Genomic DNA, 24790 nt, shown 5'->3' with positions numbered 1-24790 from the left:
ACAACACAGTCATTCGTTGACAGTAGACAATCGGTTTTAGAGCTAAACACACTTTTCAGCAACTACCGTGTAACCGCACACTTTCGCGTTTGTAAACGTGTTTACTTAAACATGTTCACCTGAAGTAGTTCAGGGTCCCGTGTAACCGCGCCCTATAACTATCTCTTGTTAAGTCTTGACATCATATGGTTCGCACACGGCCCATAAAAATTTTTACACGACAATCATAAACCATTCCAGTAGAATTTATAGTATCATATGGTAAATACGAGACTAATCATAATTCTTAATTTTTAGTCGTAAACTTATCTTTAAAGAAACCAAACTTTAAAAATTAAATAAAAAAAATATGGTTTTGAAATTACTGAAATAAAATGAAGTCTTTAATTTTGAAAGATAAATTGTTCGCTTTGTGTGGTTTCGCTATTCGATTGATGGTCCATTTTGGACTCTTCACTCTGGATTTTTTCTATGGACATTTGCTACTCTTTATTCTATGGGCTTTGAGTAAAAATGTCGGTATTTGTGAATAGTGTTAAATTGTGCAGTAGGTTTACTATTGTACGTCGTATTAATAAAGCTTTATTTTGTAGAGAAAACATAAAATTCTTAAATGGTAGGATGTCTGGTTGCCATGCGAAACTACCCGCCTGCACGTTTCTATCAGGTGGTGGTCGCAAAACCAGTTCTCGTTATTGTGTGTTGTTTTCTGGATTATTGGGTTTCTTTCGCAGTGAAGAAACTGAACCGGAGTCGGAACTGATTCTAACCATGAAGCGATCAGTTTTGCTTATGCAGGTGAGTGTAGTGTGAATCAAAGCACTGTAGCTGTGAGGTTATGTTGCAGAAAGAAAACTCGGTAATGCATTTTCTTACGTTGCGGCTTTTCCGAAACTTAATAAACGTCAGAAAATTTGAAAACTAGAAACGCCCTTGTATTTACAGTGTCTTCATATTCCAACTGATTTCTGAGAAATCACATTTTATAGTTTACATTATATTACCAATGCATTTATATTCAGCAGTCGCATTTTTTTTACGTTCTTACACATGCAGAATCATAGAAATTTTAAAGTTAATAATGACAACAATCCATTCCGAGGCCGCATTTGTTCATGTTCGGAATAAATATTACAAATTTGTTACATTGTAAGTGGTAGTTTAAATTAGGTTAGCACCATTAAAACAATATATAGTGGACAGTTAGTTTGGTTAGTACGGCTACATTTAAAACACTGTAAATTATTTTTAGTGGTTGCCCAGGAATTGCAATGTAGCAAGTCCATTCCGAGGCCTGAATAGTTCCATAGTTCACCAAAGATTACTTAAGTTCGCAGCTCGCACTAGCATTTCAGTAGCACATATTACAGGATAAATAAGCACATGAAAGTTGTCCGTGTCATATTTCATCAACTTGGAAATTAGAGAATAGTCTAGCTACTTAAAAATCTTTAAAAAAAATGTATGGATGGTTGATTAGGTTAGTATAGCTACATCGTAAAATTGGTAATTCCTAAGCATTCATTAAAAATATTAGAAAGTATTTTTAATGTCACTAACTTAACCTAATCAACATTGTCTCTTTTCACTACCTAGTATTAAAGTGTCATCAGAGAATAGCACAGTGCTGCCTTGTGGATTGTTAAAAATGTCTGCGGTCGAATGATTGCACGAACGGTGATATCTCCTAAATTATTTGGAATTTCTTATCCCCGCCGGGTTTAATGAAAAGAGGAAGTGAAAGAGCATATAATAAAAGTATTTTCGGATTTTTAGCATTCTTTTTCGAAAATACCGCTACTCTACATATTTACCCTATTTTATTATATGTGATTTTATTTTCACACTTTGTTTGCAGTTGAGCAAACACGAATTCATTAGTCTCAGATACCATAATGATTCACCTTTTGAAGCAGTTTTGGTACCACTTGTTTCATGATTGAATTTGTATTAATTGGGAAAATAGTCCCTGTGTAACTTTGTTTGATATTATTTGTGGTAAGACAGGGATGTTTGTTGACAGTCCAAAGATCATGTAACATGTCTATTAATTATGATCGTAAGTTGAATGCGATTGCAAAATTCCCACAAGACCTGACATAATTTATTTCTATTGTGACACGTGAGTTTTTTTTTTGCCAGGTTATTTTGACACGCGCCAAATTGAAACGGCAAGAAGCGTGTACCACACAATCGTGTCGTCTGGATCAGGAGGTGAACTCGGGTGCGTGATGGGGAACAACTGCGAGTGAGACGGAAGGGGGTGTTGCTCTTGCAGAGAGGGGAGCAGATGCTCCTCCTGGCTCTGAAGATGGCCCGTGATAGGGAACAACTGCGAGTGAGACGGAAGGGGGTGTTGCTCTTGCAGAGAGGGGAGCTGGACAAGGCGGAGCAGATGCTCCACCTGGCCCTGAAGATGGCCCAGGAGCTGCAGAACGCGCAGGCCGTCACGTACGTGTACGACCTGCTGGCGAACCTGGCGTACGACCGCGGGGACCTGGTCAAGGCTGAGCCGCTGTTCGTGAGCGTCCTGCAGCGCCTGCTGGGCTCGGGCACCCCCGCCAGCGACAACAAGGTGGTCCACATTAGCCTTAAGATAGCCGACATTTTCACAAAGAGACGCGAGCCCAGGTCAGCACCCCAGCATTTCGGTTCCCGTCCTATTGCCACGCCCCGCTGTGCTTCGAGCCATGTACAGAGATTCTCCTTTCCTGGTTTTCAAAAACTTGTCCGCCATGCGGATCTAGGGAGCCTCAAGACGCCTTAATCCTGACAGCTTCCTTCACTGGAACTTGAGGATGCCTCAAAGAAGGGAGGTTGAAGCTTGGTTCTTGCAGGGTAGTTGAGGCTACTTTTACTTTTTGTAGAGCCTACAAGTAAAAAGGAGATCTCTGCATATGGCTCTTCAACTGGTAGTAAAAAGGAGATCTCTGCATATGGCTCTTCAACTGGTTATGTAGTTTAGTAAGCGCTGTAACTTTACCACATAAGCTTTAAGGTGGGGTCCCACATGTCATTTTCATTTTTTCACATTTGTTGATTTGTTATATTAATTCCTTGCATTGTGTTCAATGCTACACTACACAAGTGTCATTGTCATTGTGCACACTTGGAAATAAATATTCATGTAGATGAAAGAGAGCCCTACTTCAACAATCTATGAACATGCTACTTCAAGCCATGCTGTAGTATATTGGCATCATTACTTCAAAACCGTGCAAAATGAACGGTTTTGGATTTCAAGGTTTCCAAACAGACATTGACTTGAATTACCTGAGCAAGATTTAAATCAATTTGCAAAGTCTGGCAAAGAAAATTAAAAGGAAAACATATCAGGTTTATCAAACGGGAAAATGCTTTCCTTTGCCTAAAGTAATTACTGTTAGCTGGTCGGACTGGATTAATGGGAAGTGGTGTTCTCTGGGCATTGCGACCTAAAGTTTCAAACAAGATACAATTTATATTTTTCTTTCTGGAACATTTATTTAATTTTATCTAGCTTTTAAAGTTCTCAAATTTGTGATGATTTTAACAGCTAAGCAAAGTAAAATAAATTTTAAGTATATATCATGAAGTAGCCAGTAAGATTGCTTTTCAAACCTTGAAAGATTTAGTTTAGGAATTACGTACAAATAATGAGGAAGGGTTACAATCAACAACTCTCTCTCAAGACCAATGATAAAGTTATAAATAACCCTACTATAATTGCTAACTGTTTTGCTAAATACTTTTCAAGTGTCTGTTATTCCACTCTCAAATATGTACTAATTTACCCACATTATACTACTAATTGTTTCATTCCTATGACTAACATTTCTGAAAGTTTGGTTCTATGGAGTATTTAATCACTAAAATCTACCTTTTCAACAGGACCAGATGATATACTTAATTTTATTATAAAAGATTGTTCTTTACTCCTTACTCCTGTCCTTATGCACATTTTTAACAGTAGTATTGAAAAGTGTATCTACCCTTGTAAATGGAAGCTAGCTAAGGTTATACCTATACATAAAAAAGGTAACAAGCTTAACGTTTCTAATTACAGGCCAATTTCTCTGTTAAATGGTTTCGCTAAAGTTTTCGACAAAACAATATTTAAACATTTAAACTTTAACTTAAAAAATCAACTATTTGACTCTCAACATGGTTTTATAACTGGTAAAACCACTACGACCAATTAGGTTTTGTTTTTTAACCCTATCTATTCTCAAGTTATAACTCGTGGTCAAGTTGATGCGTGTTATTTTGATTTAGCAAAAGCTTTTGATACTGTAAATCACTAAATTCTTCTATATAAATGTGCTAAATTCGGCTTATGTAATAAATATATATCCTGGCTGACTAGTTATTTAAACAACAGAAAATATTTTGTAGCAATACAAAAAGCACACACTAATCTACATCCGGTTGGTTCTGGTGTACCACAGGGTGGTACACTTTCACCTCTACTTTTTAATATTTATATTGACAACGTAACTGTTGGTTTAAATCATTTGATTGGCACTCTTTATGCAGACAATCTAAAAATATACAAGAAAATTTCATCCATCCATGATTGTTATCTACTCTAGTCGGACATCAATTCAGTTATTGAATGGTGCAACTTAAACTTAGTTCATCTTAACAAAGATAAAACCACCATAATAACCTTTACTAGAAAATTATTTCCCATCAATTATGAATATAAAATAGATATCTTACCTATCATTAAGACCCCTTTTGTGAAAGATCTTGGCATCCTACTTGATTCTAAACTCTTTTTTTATCTACATATAGATTCCCTTGTATCTCACTCAAGAAAAACTCTTGGACTTATAAAATTCATTACCTTCTATACATCCAATCCAGATTCTATATTATCCCTCTACACAGCTCTGATTCAATCAAAACTTGAATATAGATCAATAATCTGGAATAGTATTACTAGTAGTGATAGTGAAAAACTTAATTCAATTCAAACCAAAGTATCTAAATATATAACCCAAAAAACAACCAAGTTAATAGATCTTAACTCTCTTTTAGGTTCCCTTTCTGATAGAAGAAATATTCTAGATTCAATGTTTGTTCATAACTGTTATAACTATAAACTGTTTTGTCCCCACATTTTTGAAACAACAGGGATAAAAATTCCTTCTTTCAACAGTCGCAAACCGCCATTTTTATGTACCTTATATTAGACTGATGATATAATTTACAGATTAGTTACCAATTACAATAAATATAAATATGAGGAATTCCTAAAGACAACAAATAATAGAATATTCTTAAAAAGGTTTTTTTCCTTCTGCTCATCCTTAGATTCTCAAGTGTTAAGTAAATAAATAAAATAAACAAATAATTAACTATAAATAAAAATTATGTATTGTATTAATAAAGATAATTAATTTTTTATCCACATCCGGAGAATTTAACTTTATGATTTTGACTTGTCTAAATTGGTTTATTTCATCTCTTCCTGTAGAGAATGATTGTTTCACTAATAAATTGTTTATTGTGTCTGTGTCTATTGTTTATTTTGTCCTTTGCATTTTGTTTTTGTTTGTATCTTTTATTGTGATATGGTTTTTTTCTTTGTTTTCGTTTCATTTTTATATCCCCGTGCACACCCTAAAAGGCGTAGCCAGGGGGGTGTGTGTTTAGGGGTTCAACACCCCCCCCCCCCCCCTCCCCCAGCACCAAATATTTAATTCATTTCCTATTCATCACTCAACAAATTTCATATTAAAATTAATAAAAATTTTACCATTACAATATTTAAATTTAAGAACCGAAAACTGCTAAAATAGCACTATTTTACACCTTAAAATCCAAATTTTTCCGGGGGAGGACCCCCGGGCTCCCCGCTTTAATACCGCGGGGGGGGGGGGGGGGGGGGGCCATGCTTCTTAACACACCCCATACACAAATCCTGGCTACGCCACTGCACCCTAGTACACTCTTTATGAGGTGTTGGTGTGCATGTCACAACTGAAAATAAATAAATAAATAAATAAATAAAATAATCAATTTAATTCTCTGTACTGGTACTGCAGAAAAATGTTAACAACTAAGCAAAATGTTATACATACTTTAGCTGTTTTTTATAAGACAAACTGGTTTTAGGAAGTCAACCCAATACTAGGATGTATTTTTTTTTTGGCGAGTCTCTTTCTAACTGTTCAAAATTCAAATCGGGACTGAATTATTTCCAGACAGTAAAATCAGTATAGTATTTTAAAAACTTTTAACAGTGGTTGTAATTTTGGAGAAAATAATAACTGTTGATTGTCTTTTAAAGATAGGTATTTCAAAGTTATGACTTGCCAAGAAATGTATTAAATGAGTAGTTAGATTATGCTGGATAAAAAGTGGAGGTTAAGTACCAGGCAGTTAAGCAAATAAAACTTTAAGATGTATGTCTATATATACAAGAAAAATATTTAAAGGAACTGTTTAAGCACCCAGAAACATGAGTTTAAACATTAGCTTTAAGTAATCATAAATGAACAAAAAAAAAGAAAATTGCTTCACAGTGGGGTCGCCTAAGGGTCTTAACTTTCAAACAGCAAGTAAATAATGCTATCAGTCGGACCTTAATGTTACTCGGTTGTTTCCAGCAAAGCGGAGAATGGGTTCAAGTTCTGCGTGGAGAACCTGGAGAAGAAGATCGACGCAGGGGTGGACGATGAAGACACCCTGACGCTGTGGGGCATGACCCTGGACTGGTTCGGGCGGTTCCTCCTGGAGGAGAACAGGGCCGCGGAGGCCCTCGAGTGCTTCGAGAAGGCGTACCGGACGTCGCTGAAGGTGCACGGGGAGGAACACGAGCAGACGGTGGTCCTGCTCAACGACCTGGGGACGGTGGCGTTCCTGTGCGGGGACCACGACAGGGCCGTGGGGTACCTGGGCCACGCGGTGGAGGTGGGTCGCAGGCTGCCCGGCATGCAGGACTTCGCCGCGGTGCACGTCAACCTGGGGGCCGTCTACCTGAAGAAGGGCATGTACCGGGAGGCGCGGCACGCGTGCGAGACCGCCCTCAGAGACGCCAGAGCACACGACAACAAGGAGGGCGTGGAGGAGGCCAACACGTGTCTGGACCAAGTGAAGAGGTTCCTGCACTCAGAGCAGTGAATTGTGCAATGTTACCCCATGTACCATCATTTGGCACTTAGATTCATACCTTTATTTATTCTCTTGTCTTTTCAAATTGGTTTTTTGGACTGTTCTTTTCATTAATAGTTATTTGAGTTGTAATATTCATTAATAGTTATTTGAGTTGTAATATATGTTTTATATGACTCTTGAAGCTGTACTCACAGGCCCATTAGCAATAACTAGAGACCTGCAAAATTTGTGGTTTCGATGGCCTTCAGGATAGACTGCACATACCCCTGTACACTCCGGCAAATAACGTAAGTTCATTGGCTGCCGAATTGTAAGTCATCTCAGCTGGTTTGTCTGTGATTCGATCCTTCTTTGGTTGAGGGTTTATAACTGGTTGAGATTCGTCCAGATGAACAGTAAGCCAATAGCAAAATCATTTAAGAGGTATATGTGTTTGAATTCTAGCCTATCACCGAACAAATCTGTGAATTTTGCAGGTCTCTAGAAATAACTTATTCAGAGTTTTCTGTATGACTTCATGAATACTTTCAGTTTTTTCCACAATACATCACCCCTACTGACATTTATGTAAGTAATTTAATTTTCCCATGAATGCATGTGAAAACAGCAACAATGTGTAAGGGGGAATGAAAGGAACTGAAATACTATCGTGATTTGAAAATTTTTTAGGCCATAACAATTTCCTGTGGTTAAATTTTTATAAATCAGGTTTTATTTAAAAAGCATATGGTACACCCACCCCTCAAAGTAACACACTAATTTGTTTCAGGAAAACTGAGTGTTAATCAAATATTTTTGTACCGTAAAAGTGAAAATTAATCAAAACGATTTGATTCTTCTTGACATCTATTTTAATTCAGACAATCTCCAGTTGAAGTCGGTGTTAATTTTATGTCTAATTAAACATTTTAATTATATTTTGTGAATAGACATCCTAAAACTAAATTACACTGGGAAAAAAAAACACGGGCTGCCTGTTTAAATTATGTTCATGGGCACACTATGTTCTCCTTAGGAGCTAACTCCGTTTCAGAGTTACAAAATAGTAAAGTTATTAATATAGAAAGTATATTTAAATCCTCTATAATATTTTAAATCATAAACGTAATATTTTCTATTAAAAAAAAAAAGATTATTTAACCTGTTAACATAATTCCGAACTGCATGTCTGCCATGAATCTCTATCCACATGCCTTATTACTAGCGCATGCTGATAGGTGTGAAGTAAACTAGCTCTGAAAGATTCTGGCTTTTCTCAAGAGTTGTTGCTCACATTTCTCCCCCTTAATGATTGATCTCCATTGTTCAAGTCATCTGATTGGGTCACTATATAAAATTGTGTGTGTGAATATAAAATGGAAAGCTTAAACTCTGGAGATTATAATAATTTATGAAGAAATAGTACAGTTCTGCTCAAATCATTTCAGCTCATTATCTTGCAGTATCATTACCTAATAAAAAAAAAGTTGTATAACATATAGATTTAAAGTGCAATAAATTCAAACACTATGAATTTTTTTTTGTGTATTTTTGTTTACATGTGTAAAGCATACAAAATATATCTGTTCAGCATTACTGTAAAATATATATTGTAACAGAATGTCCATTTGTTGATAATATACGTACATTTAGAGTATTCAATTGATTAAAATCAGCATTGACATCAAAATAGGTTTGTTATGCAACTTGATTGTATAGGGAAATGTGAGTGGAAGTTGGGATGTGTGGGAGAGGGAGGAGGGGAGTGTGGGTGGAGGGGTTTTGGGATGTGTAGGAGAGGGTGGAGGGGAATGGGGGTGTGGATTTTGGGATGTGAGGGGAGTGGAGGGGAGTTGGGATGTGGGTGGAGGGGTTTTGGGATGTGTAGGAGAGGGTGAAGGGGAATGGGGGTGTGGATTTTGGGATGTGAGGGGAGGGGAGTGGAGTGGAGGGGAGTTGGGATATTTTTATTTTCCTAGCCTAAGTTAATTCTAAGTGTGTAGGGGAGGGTGCAGGTTAGGGGAGGACCTAAGTGTGTCTCAGGCCGAAGCCTATACACTCTACCAGGCGGGTTTTTAACCATGTAGGGCACGTGCATCGTGTGCTATTGGGGTTTACTGGCCAGCCATGGCTGCAATTGGCGCCATGACTGACGCCCCATTGGTCGCCTAGCTTAAAAGCTAGCTAATGTGACCCAGGTAAAACCTGCATAGACACAGGGAAAACCCTGGGCCGGTTCATGCGGGGATCAAATAACATGCATTAAGCAAGCAGGTAACTACTGGATAAGAGGAAGAAGGGTCCAGGTAAGAAGAGTTGGAGGGGCTGAAAAATCAACCATGCTGGAGTTGGGTGCTTGGGCCTTGCGGCCGGCATTTAGAGGTTGGGAACTCCTGGGTTATTATTAACCAGGGGCGCATGCGTCCTCAGGGGCGGGCGACTTCACTCGTCGGCCCAGCCAGAGCTGCCCAGGCAGCCACAGTTAAAACAGAAGTGGGCAGACGAGCCAGTAAACCGGCTCGAACTGCTGGCTCTCTGAGCGAAATGCAGCCTGACATTGCGCCATCTTCATCCTTCCAGTCAACAGCCAACGACCTTTCAAGCCAGGGTGGGGGTAAGTCGTTCAGGCGAATGAAGTATCTTGTGAGTCGGACCCTCTTGCCCCCCAAATTCTCGGGTCGGTTGAAGGTCGCGCTGCCCAGGCTACCACTGGCTCCAACAGGGCCCCAACTTGAAGGCGCCGCAATCTCTTCCTTCAGAATTCTGATGCTGTTCAGTTCCGTTGCGCGCGCAGCAGTCCACAGCTCCGCAAGTTGCAGCCCGCAGTTCGTCTACAGTTCGCATCCAGGGCACATCGAGCTTCCCTGCGGTGCCTTCGCCGACGAAGCTGCTTTCTGCCGCGCGCCGAGCTACATTCAGGCTACCTTTCTCCCCGACAGCCGTGATAACGACTCCACAGGCCGGCCATTGGTCCGCGGACTGCTATTGGTTATTCACAGCCACCCCAGCGAGATTGCAACTCTCGAGCTGGGCTCCCGTATCCGCCACGGGAGTTGGGATGTGGGTGGAGGGGTTTTGGGATGTGTAGGAGAGGGTGGAGGGGAATGGGGGTGTGGATTTTGGGATGTGAGGGGAGTGGAGTGGGGGGGTGGAGGAGAGGGAGGAGGGGAGTGGGGGTGTGGGTGTGGGTGGAGGGGTGTTGGGATGTATAGGAGTGAGGAGGGGAGTGGGGGTGTGGGTGGAGGGGTATTGGGAGTGGGTGTATGGGTGGATGTGCATGCATGTTTGCATTGTCCATTTTCTTGTGTATAAGAACCCTGTTGTTTACATCTTTGTTGACTTTCGACCCATTATGAGGAAGTAATTATATCTTATCTTCAAGCTGACATCTTCAGGTGCATTCTGTCCACCTAATGCATCAGTTAACCTAAAAAAAAAACAATAATAATACATAGAGATATTTGACATTAACATTCCTCCACTAGAGAAATAACCATTTGCATCACAAACTGTTAGTAAAATGTTTTTAATGAAATTTAATTTTTATAGAATAGGGATGGTTCCCATTTTCTTTATCCTTTTAAAATGTGTACTACTTTGCAAAAATCAGAAAGCCATACTGATTATAACAGACATGCAAGTTATTTGTGGCAATACAGTAAAACTTATTTTATGATATTTAAGGGACTAGGACAATATAAAAAGAATGTATTCTCATGTCAGAGATGCTTAAGATTTTATACAATAACTCTAGCCATTCTTGTGCAACAGACGTACATATGGAAGCATCTCAAAATGTCAGTTTTATGTGGTGAGATTTTCTTACATTTTGTATAATCGCATGTAAACATTTAATTAATTTCATAATTTTGTCTGAAACAATTCTATTCAACAGACACAACTGCTTTCAAGCAATTGTTAACATTTAAGAATTGCCCTTGGCAATTGTTGGAAATTCAGTGCTACCTACTGCCTTTTCAAACATTGCATCTAAATCCTTTTTTTTCCTAAATGTAAACAATCATTGTGAAAGTAGTTGTGTTCTTTTAATATAATTATTGCTGATAAAAAAGAAATCTGAAATTAACTGAATGTTACTTCTCGATTATTAATAATATCCATTAATTAAATGTGTAAGAAAATCTCACCATAAAAAGTGGACAGTGTGAGGTGTTTCAACATTCACATCTCTTACTCATGAACTGAAATTTTCATGTTCAACTTTAAACAAATGTGAATTATTTCAAGATTTGATAAATTTATTGTTTTCACCATGTGAGAGAATGAAATTCTAGTTAATATAAAAAAAAATCCCTTTAATTAGTGTGGTGTTTATTGTTTTCCATCACAGTGAGAATAAAAATTATTATTATTTTTAACTCTTCCCTTTTTCTACTTTTTCCTGGTTAATGCATATTTTTTTTCCTGGTCCCTTCAGATATGCGAAAATGAGGTTTTTCTGTATTTCTATAAGCTTTCATTGTGATTATTTTTTTCTATTTCTTCTGATTATTTACATTTTGGTGTAAACATTTTTTAGATGTTTCAACAGTTCTTGAGAACATATTCATATAATTGCTACATTTGTTAAATCTGGTTTCGTAAAATTGGGGGTCTACTGTACAAACATGCATAAATGGTATGATAAAAATCCTAGAAGACAATTTGCAACAAACTACACTTAACAATATAGATTACCAAGTGATGCAAAAATGAAAGGAGGTAAAAAATATATCTACATTCAAAAGAAGTAAAATTTGCTTTCAACTCGCTCTACCGACTGAGGTAAATTTCTATACTGAATAAAGGCTTGTGCAAATGTAGCTTTATATACCTCTGCAGAACATCTTGGTAACTTGATTACCTGCAATGCAACCTGTAATTTTAATGGGATTTTAAATTGAGCTTACGGGGGGGGGGGGGGGGATGATTTTTTTTTCAACCAAGCCAATGGTTGTTTTTAGAGAAAAAACCTTTCAAACAATATTTTGATAATATTGTTAAGAGGTTTAATAAGTGACAAATTTATTTGCCCCTTGAACTAATTATTGACATTACAAAAGAGAGTTAGTGAATTTTCAAATTTAAAAAAAAAATTCCACTGGTCTTGATTTAGCCCATTAATGAAATTGAATTAAAATTTGGCATATCTGTACTTAATGTAGCAGTTTGGAAGTAATTTGTGCAAAATTACAGCAGTTACGCCCATAAAAAAGTGAATTTTTTCATAAGTAGCATCATGGTAATGACTTCTATTGGTGGTCTTTCTTTGAAAACTATCTAACAAGAGTATACACTGATTTTAGGCAGAAAAAATACACAGTGCTCCGTACAACTTTTGGGACTAGTCCTTCAAACACCTTAAGTGTATAAAAAAATTTAAAATGTCTTAATTCTTAATGCACCTACTTAATGACTAATTAATTTTTCAGGTTTAAAATTTCTGTGTAGCGGCAAGGAACTATGGTTCAAACGAAACCCACTAATAACTGAAGTTAAACTCAAATCAAACCGTGAACACCCCACCACCAAACAACTGTGCGTACAAGCTGTACCGCTGATTTCCGAGTGATGAATATCGGGTATACCACAAATGTTTGCTGTTTTAATTCTTGCCCACCCACTGCCTGAGGTTTTTTTTTTTAAACTTACTCTTTCTCAAAGCTCTGGAGTATCTCGCAACTCTTCTTGTCTCCCTCCTGTTTGCGATAGTTCTGGAAGGCCGACCAGGTGCTGACGTAGCCCACCACGTCTGCGACGCTTCCCGGGAACTCCACGAACGTGGACTCATCTCTGAAATAATGAGCAAGGAAGACATTTGAACTCCAGACTACTTTCGCATGACTTCATTTTTGTCTGTCAGGTTTTAATAAACATTTATGATTATGAAGTATTAAAAAAAAAGTTTTGTTTTAAGATTTAAAGTTAATATTGTTTCATGTAAAAGAAAAAAAAAATTAGTCGAGGGTGATAACAAACATCACGTTAAGTTTTTTGTTCCTAACTTAGAACACCTTCAACACCACAGTTGTAGGGTGAAATTAAACTGAAGGGAAAAAAGCAATACAAACCATTAAAAACCTTTTTATGAGCAATAATAATAGAAGCATCATCATGAATAAAGGGAGAATCTAACTCCTATGTTCAAATTATGAATTTTAATAACTACATATTATTTTAGTTTTGATGGTTAACAGCAATAAATGTATACGAACATTTTACTAAAGTAACAATGTTACAAGTTACAGAGTATAAAATATAGTCAAAATAAAAATCATCATGATTCCAATATGACAACATCAATGGATTTCCGAAAATCTTTCAGAATGACTGTGAAAAAACTATTCTTTGCAACCTGGTAAGTCATATCTACATGCAACAGTATGTTACAAAGCACTTATTTTATCTCCACTTTGCCTCTCTTCCCATCTGCCATACAGATTGATGCAGGTGTAAGTAACCATTTAATATTTCTGTAATTTTTTCTTACAATGTAAAGAGGTTAATGGAATCTCACATCATATTTTACCTATGTGTGATATAATATTAAAACTGTACTCTAAATAAACATCATTAGCATCACCAGAGCTAAATCAATCATATGTTTTAAAAGGAAATGTTTAACCTTAAGTTCAACAATCAATACAATTTTTAAATACCTAACAAGTGGTTCCTCAATAAATGGTATTTTATAAAACTCTTCATCTGTGTACCGGCCGAGATACACATTCTTGCTTTCAGGTGGGACATAGTCGCAAAGTACTTCTTTGTAGTACTAAAATAAAGAAAAATACAGTATGTTCCTATATTAAATAGTTATTTACCAAGCATTTCAAATATGTCAAAATAAATAAAACAAAAAAAAAATATTTAGAAATAATTTTTTTTTTTATAAAAATTATAATTATGAAAAGAAACTATGAAATAATTTATCTAGTTTACTAAAAAATTTCTTATTCATAAAATATGCTCTCATTATAAATCTCTACTTTAAACTGTCATTCAATATTACGGTATATAAATAGTTTTGTAAAAATTAAAGTTACTTAAGTTTCTGTTTAGCTTGAATTTGTCTGAAACATGTTTAAAAAAATGCATTTGAAAACCCAGCTAGAGAAAAAAAAATATATTAATTACTAGAAAACAAAAACTTAAAACTGACGAAAGATTTTTCGAAAAGATACGCAACTTACCTAAACTAACTTTAGCCCTGCCACATCACCTGGCTTGTCGAGACTGTGTCTTGATTTACACTTACAGAAAGTTTGCACAATCCAGATAAGCATGCCAAACCCTGCAGTGCAAGGGGAGTTACGACACCCAAAGACTTCACTGGCCGGTGGCTTCAGTGACGCCAACTACTGCTCTGTGCGGGCTGCCAGGCGACACCCTGTACGGGGCCGGACGATCGCGGAGAACACGGGACTTAAAAGAGCTGTGGAGGCTGCGTTAACGTCAGTGAGATCAGACTTTGGCAGACCATTCAATTATTGTGTTCTCTAAAACATATTTCCAGGTTGTAGACTAGAGTATATCACATTGTACGTCAGCATAATGTAACATACAAATACCTGCAAAGCAAACATTGAAAATATATTTTAAGGAATATAGGTAGGTTTAAACAAAAAAAAACATTCGTTATTGCAAGTGTTTTAAATAATTGATAAAATGTAGACAGATGACTGATGAAGCAGACCCGTGGGGACCGCGCACGCACCTTCTCCACCACGTCCCCCAGGCACGGCGCGCCAGGGTGCGTCGGCAGGGGCAGTGTGTAGCCGTACATCGCCAGCACGCCGCTGGGCGCCAGCACCCGCCCCGCCTCTGCGTAGAAGCGCGGCAGGTGGAACCAGTGGCACGCCTGCGACGCTGCCACCAGCTGCGCCGAGCGCTCCTCCAGCCCGGTCTGCTCCGCCCCGCCCACCCTGCCCGCACACACCATTACTCACTACCTCAGAAGAATAACATTCAGCAATAAATAAATAAAACTTATGACAAGCTCTTAAAAATGTAACGTTTAGAAATGTGGTATATAAAATTACGTGCAGAGCCACTGCGAGGGAGGGGTGTTAAATTCTCCGGGCCCAGCAAGATATTTTTTTTTAATGTTTGGGTTCAACCTTTGTGAGGCAAAAATTACAAGACTACTGATATTATTAAGAGTGAAACCTGCAACAGCCACGTCGATGATGACGTCAGGGCGCGGCCACTGCTATCCCGTCTTCCGTTAGGCTTTCTCTCTCTAGTTCCACCTCTCACTCCTTTCTTGTATCCCCTCCAGTCTGGGTTCTGCGCGTGCGCGCCTGGCCGGGGCCATGTTATTTAAGCCCGGGAGAGCCCGGACTTGTTCTTATTCTTCGTTTAGGTCTGCACCGACTAGTAACTGTTGTAATTACTAATCGAATGTAGAGGTCTAGAAAAGACTTAAGCGAGTGACGGCGGGGCAGCGAAAAACGAGCATGGCAAGTATTCGATAACTGTGGTGTTCGTGGCAGACGGTGGCTCTGCGTATCCATGATTTAAATTAATGATAGTTCTCTTTTCCTCTAAATTATATGTTTTGGATGCCACCTGGAAAAATTTAAAGTTTGGGTTATATCGGTTTTGGATTGCGTTTGTGAGAATTTAATGTTTTGAATACTCTTTAGGGAGCTTCACTCCTCGAGACCTTGCCATGGGTCGTTAACCGCAGCCACGTGCGTGGATCTTAATTGTAAAGTCGCTCTTTAATATCACGTTGGCTTAATTGATATTTCCGTATATTCTAACGTGACGAGTCACTGTAAATGTAATTGTCCATTTAACTTTTCCATTTTAAATTGAATCAGTAAGTGGTCCACGTGGCCAGTTGCATCGAGCTGTAGATGCTGATGTAACTATTAAGAAGATTGTTTGTAGTGGGAATATGATAAGGATTCATTCCCCTGTTCAGTCTTAAAGTTGCATGTTCGTTCGCAAGGGATTAGATGAAGCGTTTATTCGCTAGAAAGAAAACAGGCGGGTTTAATGGGCATTCAATGCTTAAACCTGTATTGTCTTTCATGCCCAGCATATTCAGTCGTGTAATTGTCGTTTAAATAAGTTTGTAGATTTTTATACACGCGGGACGTTTGTGTCCCTGTGGCGTATCACATGCACGTGCGCGTGTCGACATAAGTGTTACGATCATTGTAAATTATCTATTTTAATGTGATTGAGAATATATGTTTAATGTCTTATGAGCACTATTTTGTCCTAGTGCTAATTATCTCGGAAACTTAAAGTTTTCTATTTACTGTTGTCAAGATAAATATATAAGTAATAAAGTTTTGTATTCGGATAAAATTGTGAAATGACACTTAATGTCTGGTTAGAGTGGAATAAATAAGGTCGACTTGAATAAACTTTTCCTTATGGTTCACAACCCAGTGCCAAGCTCACTTGTCCATTACAGCATGGACCTTGTATGTAATAACATGAAAATTATGCGGCTAGTGTAAACTACGCTAGGACTTAGGGCTATGGACATATAGGCCCTTAAGTAGACGTTAGAAATAGTAGACCACATTTCAAGAGTATAGGGAAACCTCACAAGTAAAGTGTTGAGCACAGATCAAGTTTACAGTCACGGCCACTGTAACATTTACGGTATAGATTTTTTCAGACTGAGGGTACTTGGCATTTGGTTTCTCTCACTGGCTTTGAATGTACGTAGTGTGTTGCTCATTTAAACATGTGGTTAGGATCCATGGTGGGGTGGAGGGGGAGATATTGGAACAACTGTAGTTGATCTGAGCAGAGTTCCGAGTTCCGAGTTCCGACCATCATGCCTCATCATGCCTATAAACATCGTCTCAGATTTAAACTTACAAATTACCATTTGAAGCCAAAGAAGAATTAAAAGTTTCTGCCCTGTCTACTTCAGTGGCTATAAAATTTATAGTCTTTGTTACGGAAACTAAAAAGAAAATTAAAATATTCGTGAAACTTTCATGTTTTATGCATCACGGTGAAATGGTTCCCTAAAATAGCTATTCTGTTGTGTTTCACCTTGTTGAAACATTTTTCACTCAAATGAGGAAGAAATTTATTGAGTCTAAACCCTGAGAAGCTTTTCATTTGGGTCCGTTCTTAAGTGTTAATACAAACATAGTCATGAAGTGTTCACGATTTTGTTGTGAAGCCACACTGTTAACAGGCATTTATAAATGAGATTTTTATTTAAATCCATCTTCACCTCCTTACGAATCCTGAATAAAGTTCAGCGTGTCTACACATACTTTTGAACCAATTTCACAACTTTATCAGGAACTTTGTATAGTCTCCAACTAATTATATTTAACGTACGACAACAAACTTAAGTGAGGACGTCAAAACATCAAAATGCAAGTTAGCAAAAGACTGCTAGAAATTAATGTTTTGTGACTCACTGTCTAAAAAAAATACTTTCACTGTCTGATAAGTATGATTTTAACTTAAAATTACCATTTATGGAAATTTTCCATGAATACTCCAGGATTTTAAGAAAAATCCCTGATTGTGAATAATATACAATAATGATTATAATATTCCATTATTGCTATACATTTTCCTAAAAATGGATGAGCAAATGAATACCTGAAAGAAACGTTGGCTGCTGTGTTGCGCTTGCGTGCTGCTTCGATCTGCGCCGCGCTGGGGTCCACGCCTACGACGTGCTGGAAGTGAGGCGACAGAACGAGCGTGCTCTGCCCCCCACCACACCCCACGTCGACGGCTGTCCCCAGCGGGGGCGGTACCTGCACCATGCGACACAGCTTTATGGCCTGCGCAACTGTCCGTTACTGTATGGTTGCACGTTTAGTCTCTTTTTACCTTCACACCACTTCTCAACCACACATCTCCTGGATAATAAATCAGACATTTGTACAGCTAAGAACAGCTCTAAATTTTCTTTACTTTAATTCCCCCTTTTTTTCATGTTGTCAATAGCCACTGCCTATAGTGAAGGGAAAAACCAAGAATTTGTCTGAAATGATTTTGGTCAGCCATTCTGGATTTCTTTTAAATGGTTCAAATACACAAGTTTCTTGAGAAATTAGTTGGATGCATAGAAAAAAAAAGTAAATTTAGTAAAAAAAAAATAAATAAATAAATAAATAATGGACACTGGAAAGTTACCATAGTTACGAAAAGCAAAACAAGTTGGTCATGAGACTACATACAAATTCCTCTACTAGCAGGGGACTGTATGGAGTCAAGAAAACCTTTTCTTTGACGTAGTTGACAATCTTGGCTATCAGGTGCTCTGGGGGCGAATGACGAAACTTGTTGTACACCGCAGCATGGCCGGTCACTTCAAAGTAACGAAAACTCATTCCTGAAACACGTTCCCTTGGAATGAGCACATTCCAATGTTATGAACTGAGATGATATTTACATTCAACATCATTTTAGTTACATGGTATTTATTTTTGTGTGGTTGTAGATATATAAGATCAGTTTAGCAATGAGTAATGTCTTGCATGATAAGGGACAATGTGCGATACGGGACACTTTTTCGTGCATGCAGCCGACGTTCATTGATTTATTAGATGTCACATAAAAAAAAATGTGTGCTCAAAGAGCACATAACTGAAATCTGACTAGCTACAATCGTAATTGCGAAAAGCATTTACACAAGCCCAGTAGTTGTATTGAGTAGAGTTCTCTGGGTTCAACGCTTGCTTTATACTGTGTTATTGCTATTCGGCACATCAGAGGTTCTGAAAATCCTACTACATAGAAACTAAGGAATTTTATTTTAAAAAAATGATAAATTGTGAGTGTTAACTACATTGTGCCAAATGTTTTCTTCTGCGACTGGGCCTTTAGCTAATTACGAATGTCAGTTGGCCGGTAAGACCGGCCGAGTTGTGGCGGTAGTCTGCAGATACAGGGTACATTTTCTTATCTACATACAGTGCCTTTACACAATTTAAATATAAAACATGTGACTTATCCCAACCAACAGTCAGGACTTGAGACAAATTAAAGTATTTCTCCATATTATTAACCTGCAAAGTTTTTGCTTAGATTTGACTAACCTGACTTTGCAAGTGGCCGCTCAGATTCAATAACTAAAAAAACATCCGACCAGTTTTAAACAAATCCAAAGTATGCCGTTTGCTTGTACAACTTCAAGGTCGAAACAAATAAAAAATTTGCGAGAATTGTACAATTATTAATCAAGAGTATCATAAATCTCCATAACCAAGCCTAACCAACCTTTCATTTTAATTACAATTACATAGAAATAAAACAACCTAACCTTCCAGGGGGGAAATAAATACTGGTTTTTGCGTGTCTTTTGTGTAGCTAAATATTTCTCACCAACAATTTACAATACATTCACGACAGCTAAATATGTATGTATAAAAACATATCCGAAGATGGACGAACGTAAATATTTTCCGGACATCTGACACAGTGAAACAAGTCTCACAATCAATACCACGATCGTATAGGAAACGAAAGACGCCATATTGGTTTCAATGATATTCTATATTCAATTTTAGAAAATTAGGCTTTGTTGAAGCATAGTGGAGGAGAAGGGAAGGCGAAGGCAGGATGGGGGAAACACACAGACCATCGGTGATGATGAAGGAGCTGGGGTGGGCCACGCTGCAAGAAAGGAGAAAGGTGGAAAGGCTGGTGAGATTGAATAAGGTAATTCGTGGGGGGGAGGGGGGCTGGGGAAAGCTGGGAGCTAGGTTGCACAGAGGGCTGTATCGAGGAAGGAGGGATCATGAGTGGAAGATTCAGAGAGAATGGAGACGGACAGAGAGAGGAAGACAGGTATTCCTTGTGAGGACGGGGCGAGAGTGGAACGAACTTGAGGGGAGGACACTGGATCTGGGAGGAGGGAAGGACTTACGAAGGAGGCTCCAGAGGGGGGAGGAGTGATGGTAGTTGGGGGGTGGGAACTCCTTGCCACCGGGCGGAAGCCCAATTGCAGGTGTAATTGTTATTATTATTATTAATTGCCTGAAGTTAATAGTGAATTATTGCTACAATTAGACTCCCCTTTGAGGACAATGACTTCTAGTACATAATTTTAATATTGTTTTCAATAGAGTTGTTGTTCTTTGAAAATCTCGTTTTTCTCATGCATTAACGAAAACAAAATTTTAATATTTAACATTAAAATTTTAAAATAACAAAAAAAATCTTTCAACGTAAAACCAATATGGCGTTTTTCGGCTCATATTTCTCGCCACGCTTTCATCAGCTGATTTTGACAGTAGTATTCGGAATTCACAAGCCAATGATATTGGATACATGCTGTATATTTATTTTGCTATGTGGACGTTCGGTCGTTGGACTCAGTTTAGGAAAGAAGAATCACGGCCCGTGTTTTGGATTCAAAAATCGATCTGCAGCACGTTCCTTTAAAATTTGTATTATGTTTGTAACATAATTTAGCGTTTTATCAAATAGTTGGATTAGATTTGTGTGTATTTTAAAATACTTAAAATATTTTTAATGATTATAATTTGCAAATGTAGTTAACTTGGTAATTTTGAAGGAAAGCCAATTTTCTGTAAAATGATTTATTTACTGACCTGTTTTACAATCATTATCTAAGGGGGTGTTGTGAGTAGTTTACCAGTAATTGACTTTTATAATGTGGCTTTTTTAGGTTAGGCACGTTAAAATTATTTTTAAATTGTGAGAATTTTTGGTTAGGTTGGTTTAGTTACATTGAAATAATTAAAAATTGTGTGAGAAAAGTTATTGGGATCAGGATAGCAACCTTTAAAATACTTAAAATGGTAAAGTGAATGGTTCGTAAGCTATTGGATATACTTTTTATTGTGTGATTGGTAGTTAGCTACATTTAAGTTAGCTAATTTTTATATTAGTAATTCCTGATCACTTGTTCAAACAATTTTACAGTATTTTTGACGTAACATCTAATAAATCGATGAATGCTGGCTGCACGCACGAAAAAGGATCACTTGTCACATTATGCTTTGTCCCGTTACGCTCATTGTACACTTGCGCCACATCTATCTCTCTTCCACTCGATTGGAACAACCATCGATTTGACTTTTTCGAGGCACATTAAACTTGTAACACTCCCATTCGTTTCCTCCTTTTCCTATCATTGTTCTATCCTTAACAGAATAACACAGATTGGAAGAAGTTAAATAGCAAACATGTATAAAAGTTATAGTTAAAATAATCTGTTTGGTTAAAGTAATAAACATATTTGAATTAATGAGTGCAAATAAAAGTAAATTTATCAACTGGTAAACTACTTTGAAGTATCACACTGCTATCTTATAGAATGATTGTAAACATGCAGTGAAATAATTTAATTAGATACATGAACTACCGGGAAAAAAAATGCATGGGAATTTTTTTTAATTTTTTCTACCGTTTTTTAATTTAATTTAATATATAGCTGCAATTGGGTACAAAGTGCCCGGTGGCAAGCATTCTCCCTACTTTCCCCTCACTCTCCTGAACTGGTCCACACTCCCAGCCGCCACACACTCCTCCTCCAACCTATTCCATTCCCCTACTGTCCTCACGACCATCACATTTTTTCCCCTTTCTGTTCTCCTCCTCTCTTTGAAAACCTTCCTAGTATTTTCCTTCCTACTTCTAGGCATTCCCATTTTGACTTTTCCCCCCAGCTCTCCCCATCCTCCCACTCCACTCAGCACCTGGTACATCTTGACCAATCTCTCCTTCTGTCTTCTATCCTTTAAGCTCTCCCATCTCATTCCTATCATCATCTCTGTGGTACTGCACTCCCCCTTCCCTTCTCTGTCCGTTCTCCTCCACTTGCCCTTCACCCATCTAGCTGCTCTCCTCTGCACCCCCTCCAGCTCCCTCTCAAGTACTGCCGTGTATGGGTCCCACACTGCTGCGGCATACTCCAGCATGGGTCGGACCATAGTTTTATAGGCCTTGTCACGTATGCTGCTGCTTCCCCCCCTGAGCACTCGTCCCAGCAAGCCCAGGGCCTGTGTGCTCTTCTTCACTACCTTGTCTACATGCTCCCCCCACCCCAGGTTACCCTGCAGCACCACCCCTAGATATTTATAGCTGTCGGCCTCACTTATCACGTCTCCCCTCCAGCGATATTCCCTCCTGACAATCTTCCTCTTCCTGGTAAACCTGACCACTTTCGTCTTTCCCACATTTATTTTCATACCATTATTTTCCACCCATTCTTCCAGCCTTTCCAGATCCTCCTGTAACCCATTTCTCTTCGCATCCATGTAAACCACACAGTCGTCTGCAAAAAGCCTAATATGCCCTTGTATCTTCTCTCCTATATCATTCATCATTATGGTGAAGAGAAGTGAAGAAAAGACTTAAATATTTGTATTGTGATATTCAAACTTTTGTTATGTCCAGGATCTTTTGCTGTACTAAATTAAAACAGCAATCATCATGTACCACAGAACCACATTCAAAGATTGTAGGGTTAGTGATGTCTTGTGTTTATCTTGAATTACTAACATGGTTTATAAACCTACTCAATATAGATAACCCTACGAACACACACACACAAAGACTCACATTTATGGTGTCATTTATAATTACTGGTACATACATCAACAATTGTCAAAAAAAAATCCCATACATTTTTTCTTAAGTAAAATATAAAGTTGAGCTGTTACGAGGGCTGTGTTGTGTCGGTTGTTTCCAGGAAGCTAACTAGACCTGCTCAAGTATGATGTTCAAGAAGAAGCCTAACATCCCGCCAAGGCCAAAGCCACCTCTTATAGAGCACATAATAGAAGACATTAAAAATGCTCCCCATGACGACGTAGCATTCGCAGTCGGCGAGGAAGAAATAAACAGTGAGTATGCACGTTCTTCACGGAGTGCACGGAAATTTCGTACGTGTTGGCGTGGCCCAAGATGTCAGTCAGGAGTGTAGAGTAGAGGAGGCAGTGGGACCGAGTCCTCGACGGCCGCTATCCAGGGAAGGACAGTAGCGAAGCCACGAAGGTCGCTACGTAGGGAGGAAATGTTTGGATGACAGACTCCAATTCTTGTAAGGCTTCAATGGACTCATGGAGAGGAGCTTGCTCTGAAGTTGGGTTGTTTCGCACAGTCGACCACCACATTCGTGCAGGTGTACAATCATAAGACATTGTGTTAATGTCGTGGATAGTCACACACGTGAGTGACTAAGCTAACATGTATTTCCACACTTGATAATGCATGCAACAGTAGTGCTATATATTGCCTGAACTGTCATGATTGCACTTAACCGTAAGTGCAATCTGTCGGCCCTCCTACAAATACAAACCCTCTCGAGGCCATAGATAACATTGATTGGCGAGCACATGGTGTCCATTGGGGTCATGCAACGTAAGTGCAGCTTGCCGACTGCACAACTTGCCCAGTGAGTTTTCTCAGGGTTTCTTTCCTATCACTTTCTCCATACCATACAGCTCAACCCATTTGCATTAAGCACCTCTGAAGATGACATGTTTACCTTTACATTTGGCTTTTCACTTAAAAAAAATCTAAAAATGCCAATGAGGTGGTGTTATCAACAAAGTAGAAAATTCAAATGGCATACCGGGAATAATAAGCAGTGAACTCGTTAGTTTGAAATGGAATAGCTGCCACTTGATTGTCGGAAGAGAACAGTAGTCCTTCTGACCATGTAGATTTTTTTTTTTTTTTTTTAATTTCTGTTTGGTTCTCATTCTCACATTTTATATCATGCCTTTTGAGTAGAATTGCCTGCTGATAAAATTTAAAATACAGAACAAACTTAATTCTACAAACAAGAGACAAGTGTAGCCGAAATGGGGCTCCAGTAAGAAATTTAATAGTAATAAAAAAAAAACTGTGTGTGTTACTTACACCCTTAAGATATCTTCCCCTTCAAAGAATGTAAATCGATTAATGCTACTGTTCACTTAACATGTTTTATTTTATTTTTTTTATGCCTGAGGAACAATAATGCTGTACTAACAGACATTTAGAATTGTAATCCAAAGTGCACTCAACACAAAAGTCTGTTTTTATTATGTGGCGCCCATAGATTAATGCATGCAGTGCATATCACACATTAAACAATCGCACAACTATAAATTTATTAAAACTATACATTTGGGAAACCTTTCTTTTGAACCGTTCATCATAAGCCTCTCTCTTCTCTAATTCTCTCCCATTGTTGTAATAAATTGTGAAATGAGGTCCCTCCTTAAGACAGATCAAAAAATGATGTATTTATATTGTGGTCAGTTAATAATATAGTAATTGCTCCTGGGTTTATGAATTAAACGCCAATCTCATGACACGAGTGTAATTTTTGTTCTCAGCGCCTTCTCGAAGTGGCAACAAGGACGCCTCGCAGGCGAGTGACCAAGACAACCCTGAGGCCACGTTCCAGAAGATGAAGATTTTCATAGAAGTTAACAGAGACTTGAAAGAAATGATCGTTAAACTGGAAGCTCAAAACGAAGAGCTGAAAGAGGCGGATGTGAAATTGAAGAACATCGCTGAAGACATACGGAGACAAGCGAGCGAGGCGTTGAAAGAGTGCGGTTGATGTTGCAGCAGATTGAAATAACTTTTTTTTTCTAAAGCTTTATTTATTAAAAAAATAATAATCATAACACAACAATATATTTATCTTTGAAATGCATATTTATTTCTTTAAGACAGGGAAGATTTGTTAAGCTTTTGAAAATCAGTTATACAAATAAAGTGACAAAAAAATGCA

The 24790-nt window shown here is 38.1% G+C and overlaps 3 protein-coding genes across 11 annotated transcripts; 2 read left to right on the top strand and 1 right to left on the bottom strand.

The window, feature by feature from the left end:
• Positions 1-473: 473 nt before the first annotated feature.
• On the top strand, positions 474-8768 carry LOC134537414 (tetratricopeptide repeat protein 19 homolog, mitochondrial). Its single transcript, XM_063377806.1, has 3 exons — positions 474-798; positions 2369-2631; positions 6597-8768. Exons 1-3 carry the CDS (start codon positions 514-516, stop codon positions 7108-7110), a joined length of 1062 nt encoding a protein of 353 aa, XP_063233876.1. The 5' UTR covers positions 474-513; the 3' UTR covers positions 7111-8768.
• LOC134537413 (putative methyltransferase DDB_G0268948) lies at positions 8614-20099 on the bottom strand. 4 transcript variants are annotated; one of them, XM_063377803.1, is made up of 7 exons: positions 19414-20099; positions 18309-18421; positions 17680-17840; positions 14801-15008; positions 13743-13858; positions 12736-12876; positions 8614-10510 (listed from the first exon to the last, which is right to left on the bottom strand). In XM_063377803.1, exons 2-7 carry the CDS (start codon positions 18417-18419, stop codon positions 10408-10410), a joined length of 840 nt encoding a protein of 279 aa, XP_063233873.1. In that variant the 5' UTR covers positions 18420-18421; positions 19414-20099; the 3' UTR covers positions 8614-10407. The 4 variants fall into 4 exon arrangements, with proteins under 4 accessions (XP_063233873.1, XP_063233871.1, XP_063233872.1 ...); XM_063377801.1 differs by having other exon boundaries at positions 19128-20098; XM_063377802.1 differs by having other exon boundaries at positions 19352-20098.
• LOC134537415 (UPF0449 protein C19orf25 homolog) lies at positions 19768-24790 on the top strand. Of its 6 annotated transcripts, none has more exons than XM_063377813.1 (3): positions 19768-19878; positions 22751-22904; positions 24387-24790. In XM_063377813.1, the coding sequence occupies exons 2-3, from the start codon at positions 22775-22777 to the stop codon at positions 24614-24616; spliced, it is 360 nt and encodes a 119-aa protein (XP_063233883.1). In that variant the 5' UTR covers positions 19768-19878; positions 22751-22774; the 3' UTR covers positions 24617-24790. The 6 variants fall into 6 exon arrangements, with proteins under 6 accessions (XP_063233883.1, XP_063233881.1, XP_063233878.1 ...); XM_063377811.1 differs by lacking the exon at positions 19768-19878 and adding an exon at positions 20306-20480; XM_063377808.1 differs by lacking the exon at positions 19768-19878 and adding an exon at positions 20306-20533.

Source organism: Bacillus rossius, chromosome 12, assembly GCF_032445375.1.
Source record: "Bacillus rossius redtenbacheri isolate Brsri chromosome 12, Brsri_v3, whole genome shotgun sequence".
In the NCBI taxonomy this organism is placed as follows: Eukaryota; Metazoa; Arthropoda; class Insecta; order Phasmatodea; family Bacillidae; genus Bacillus; species Bacillus rossius.
Note: the sequence above shows the minus strand (reverse complement) of the source record. Positions and strands in the feature narration are given on the sequence as shown.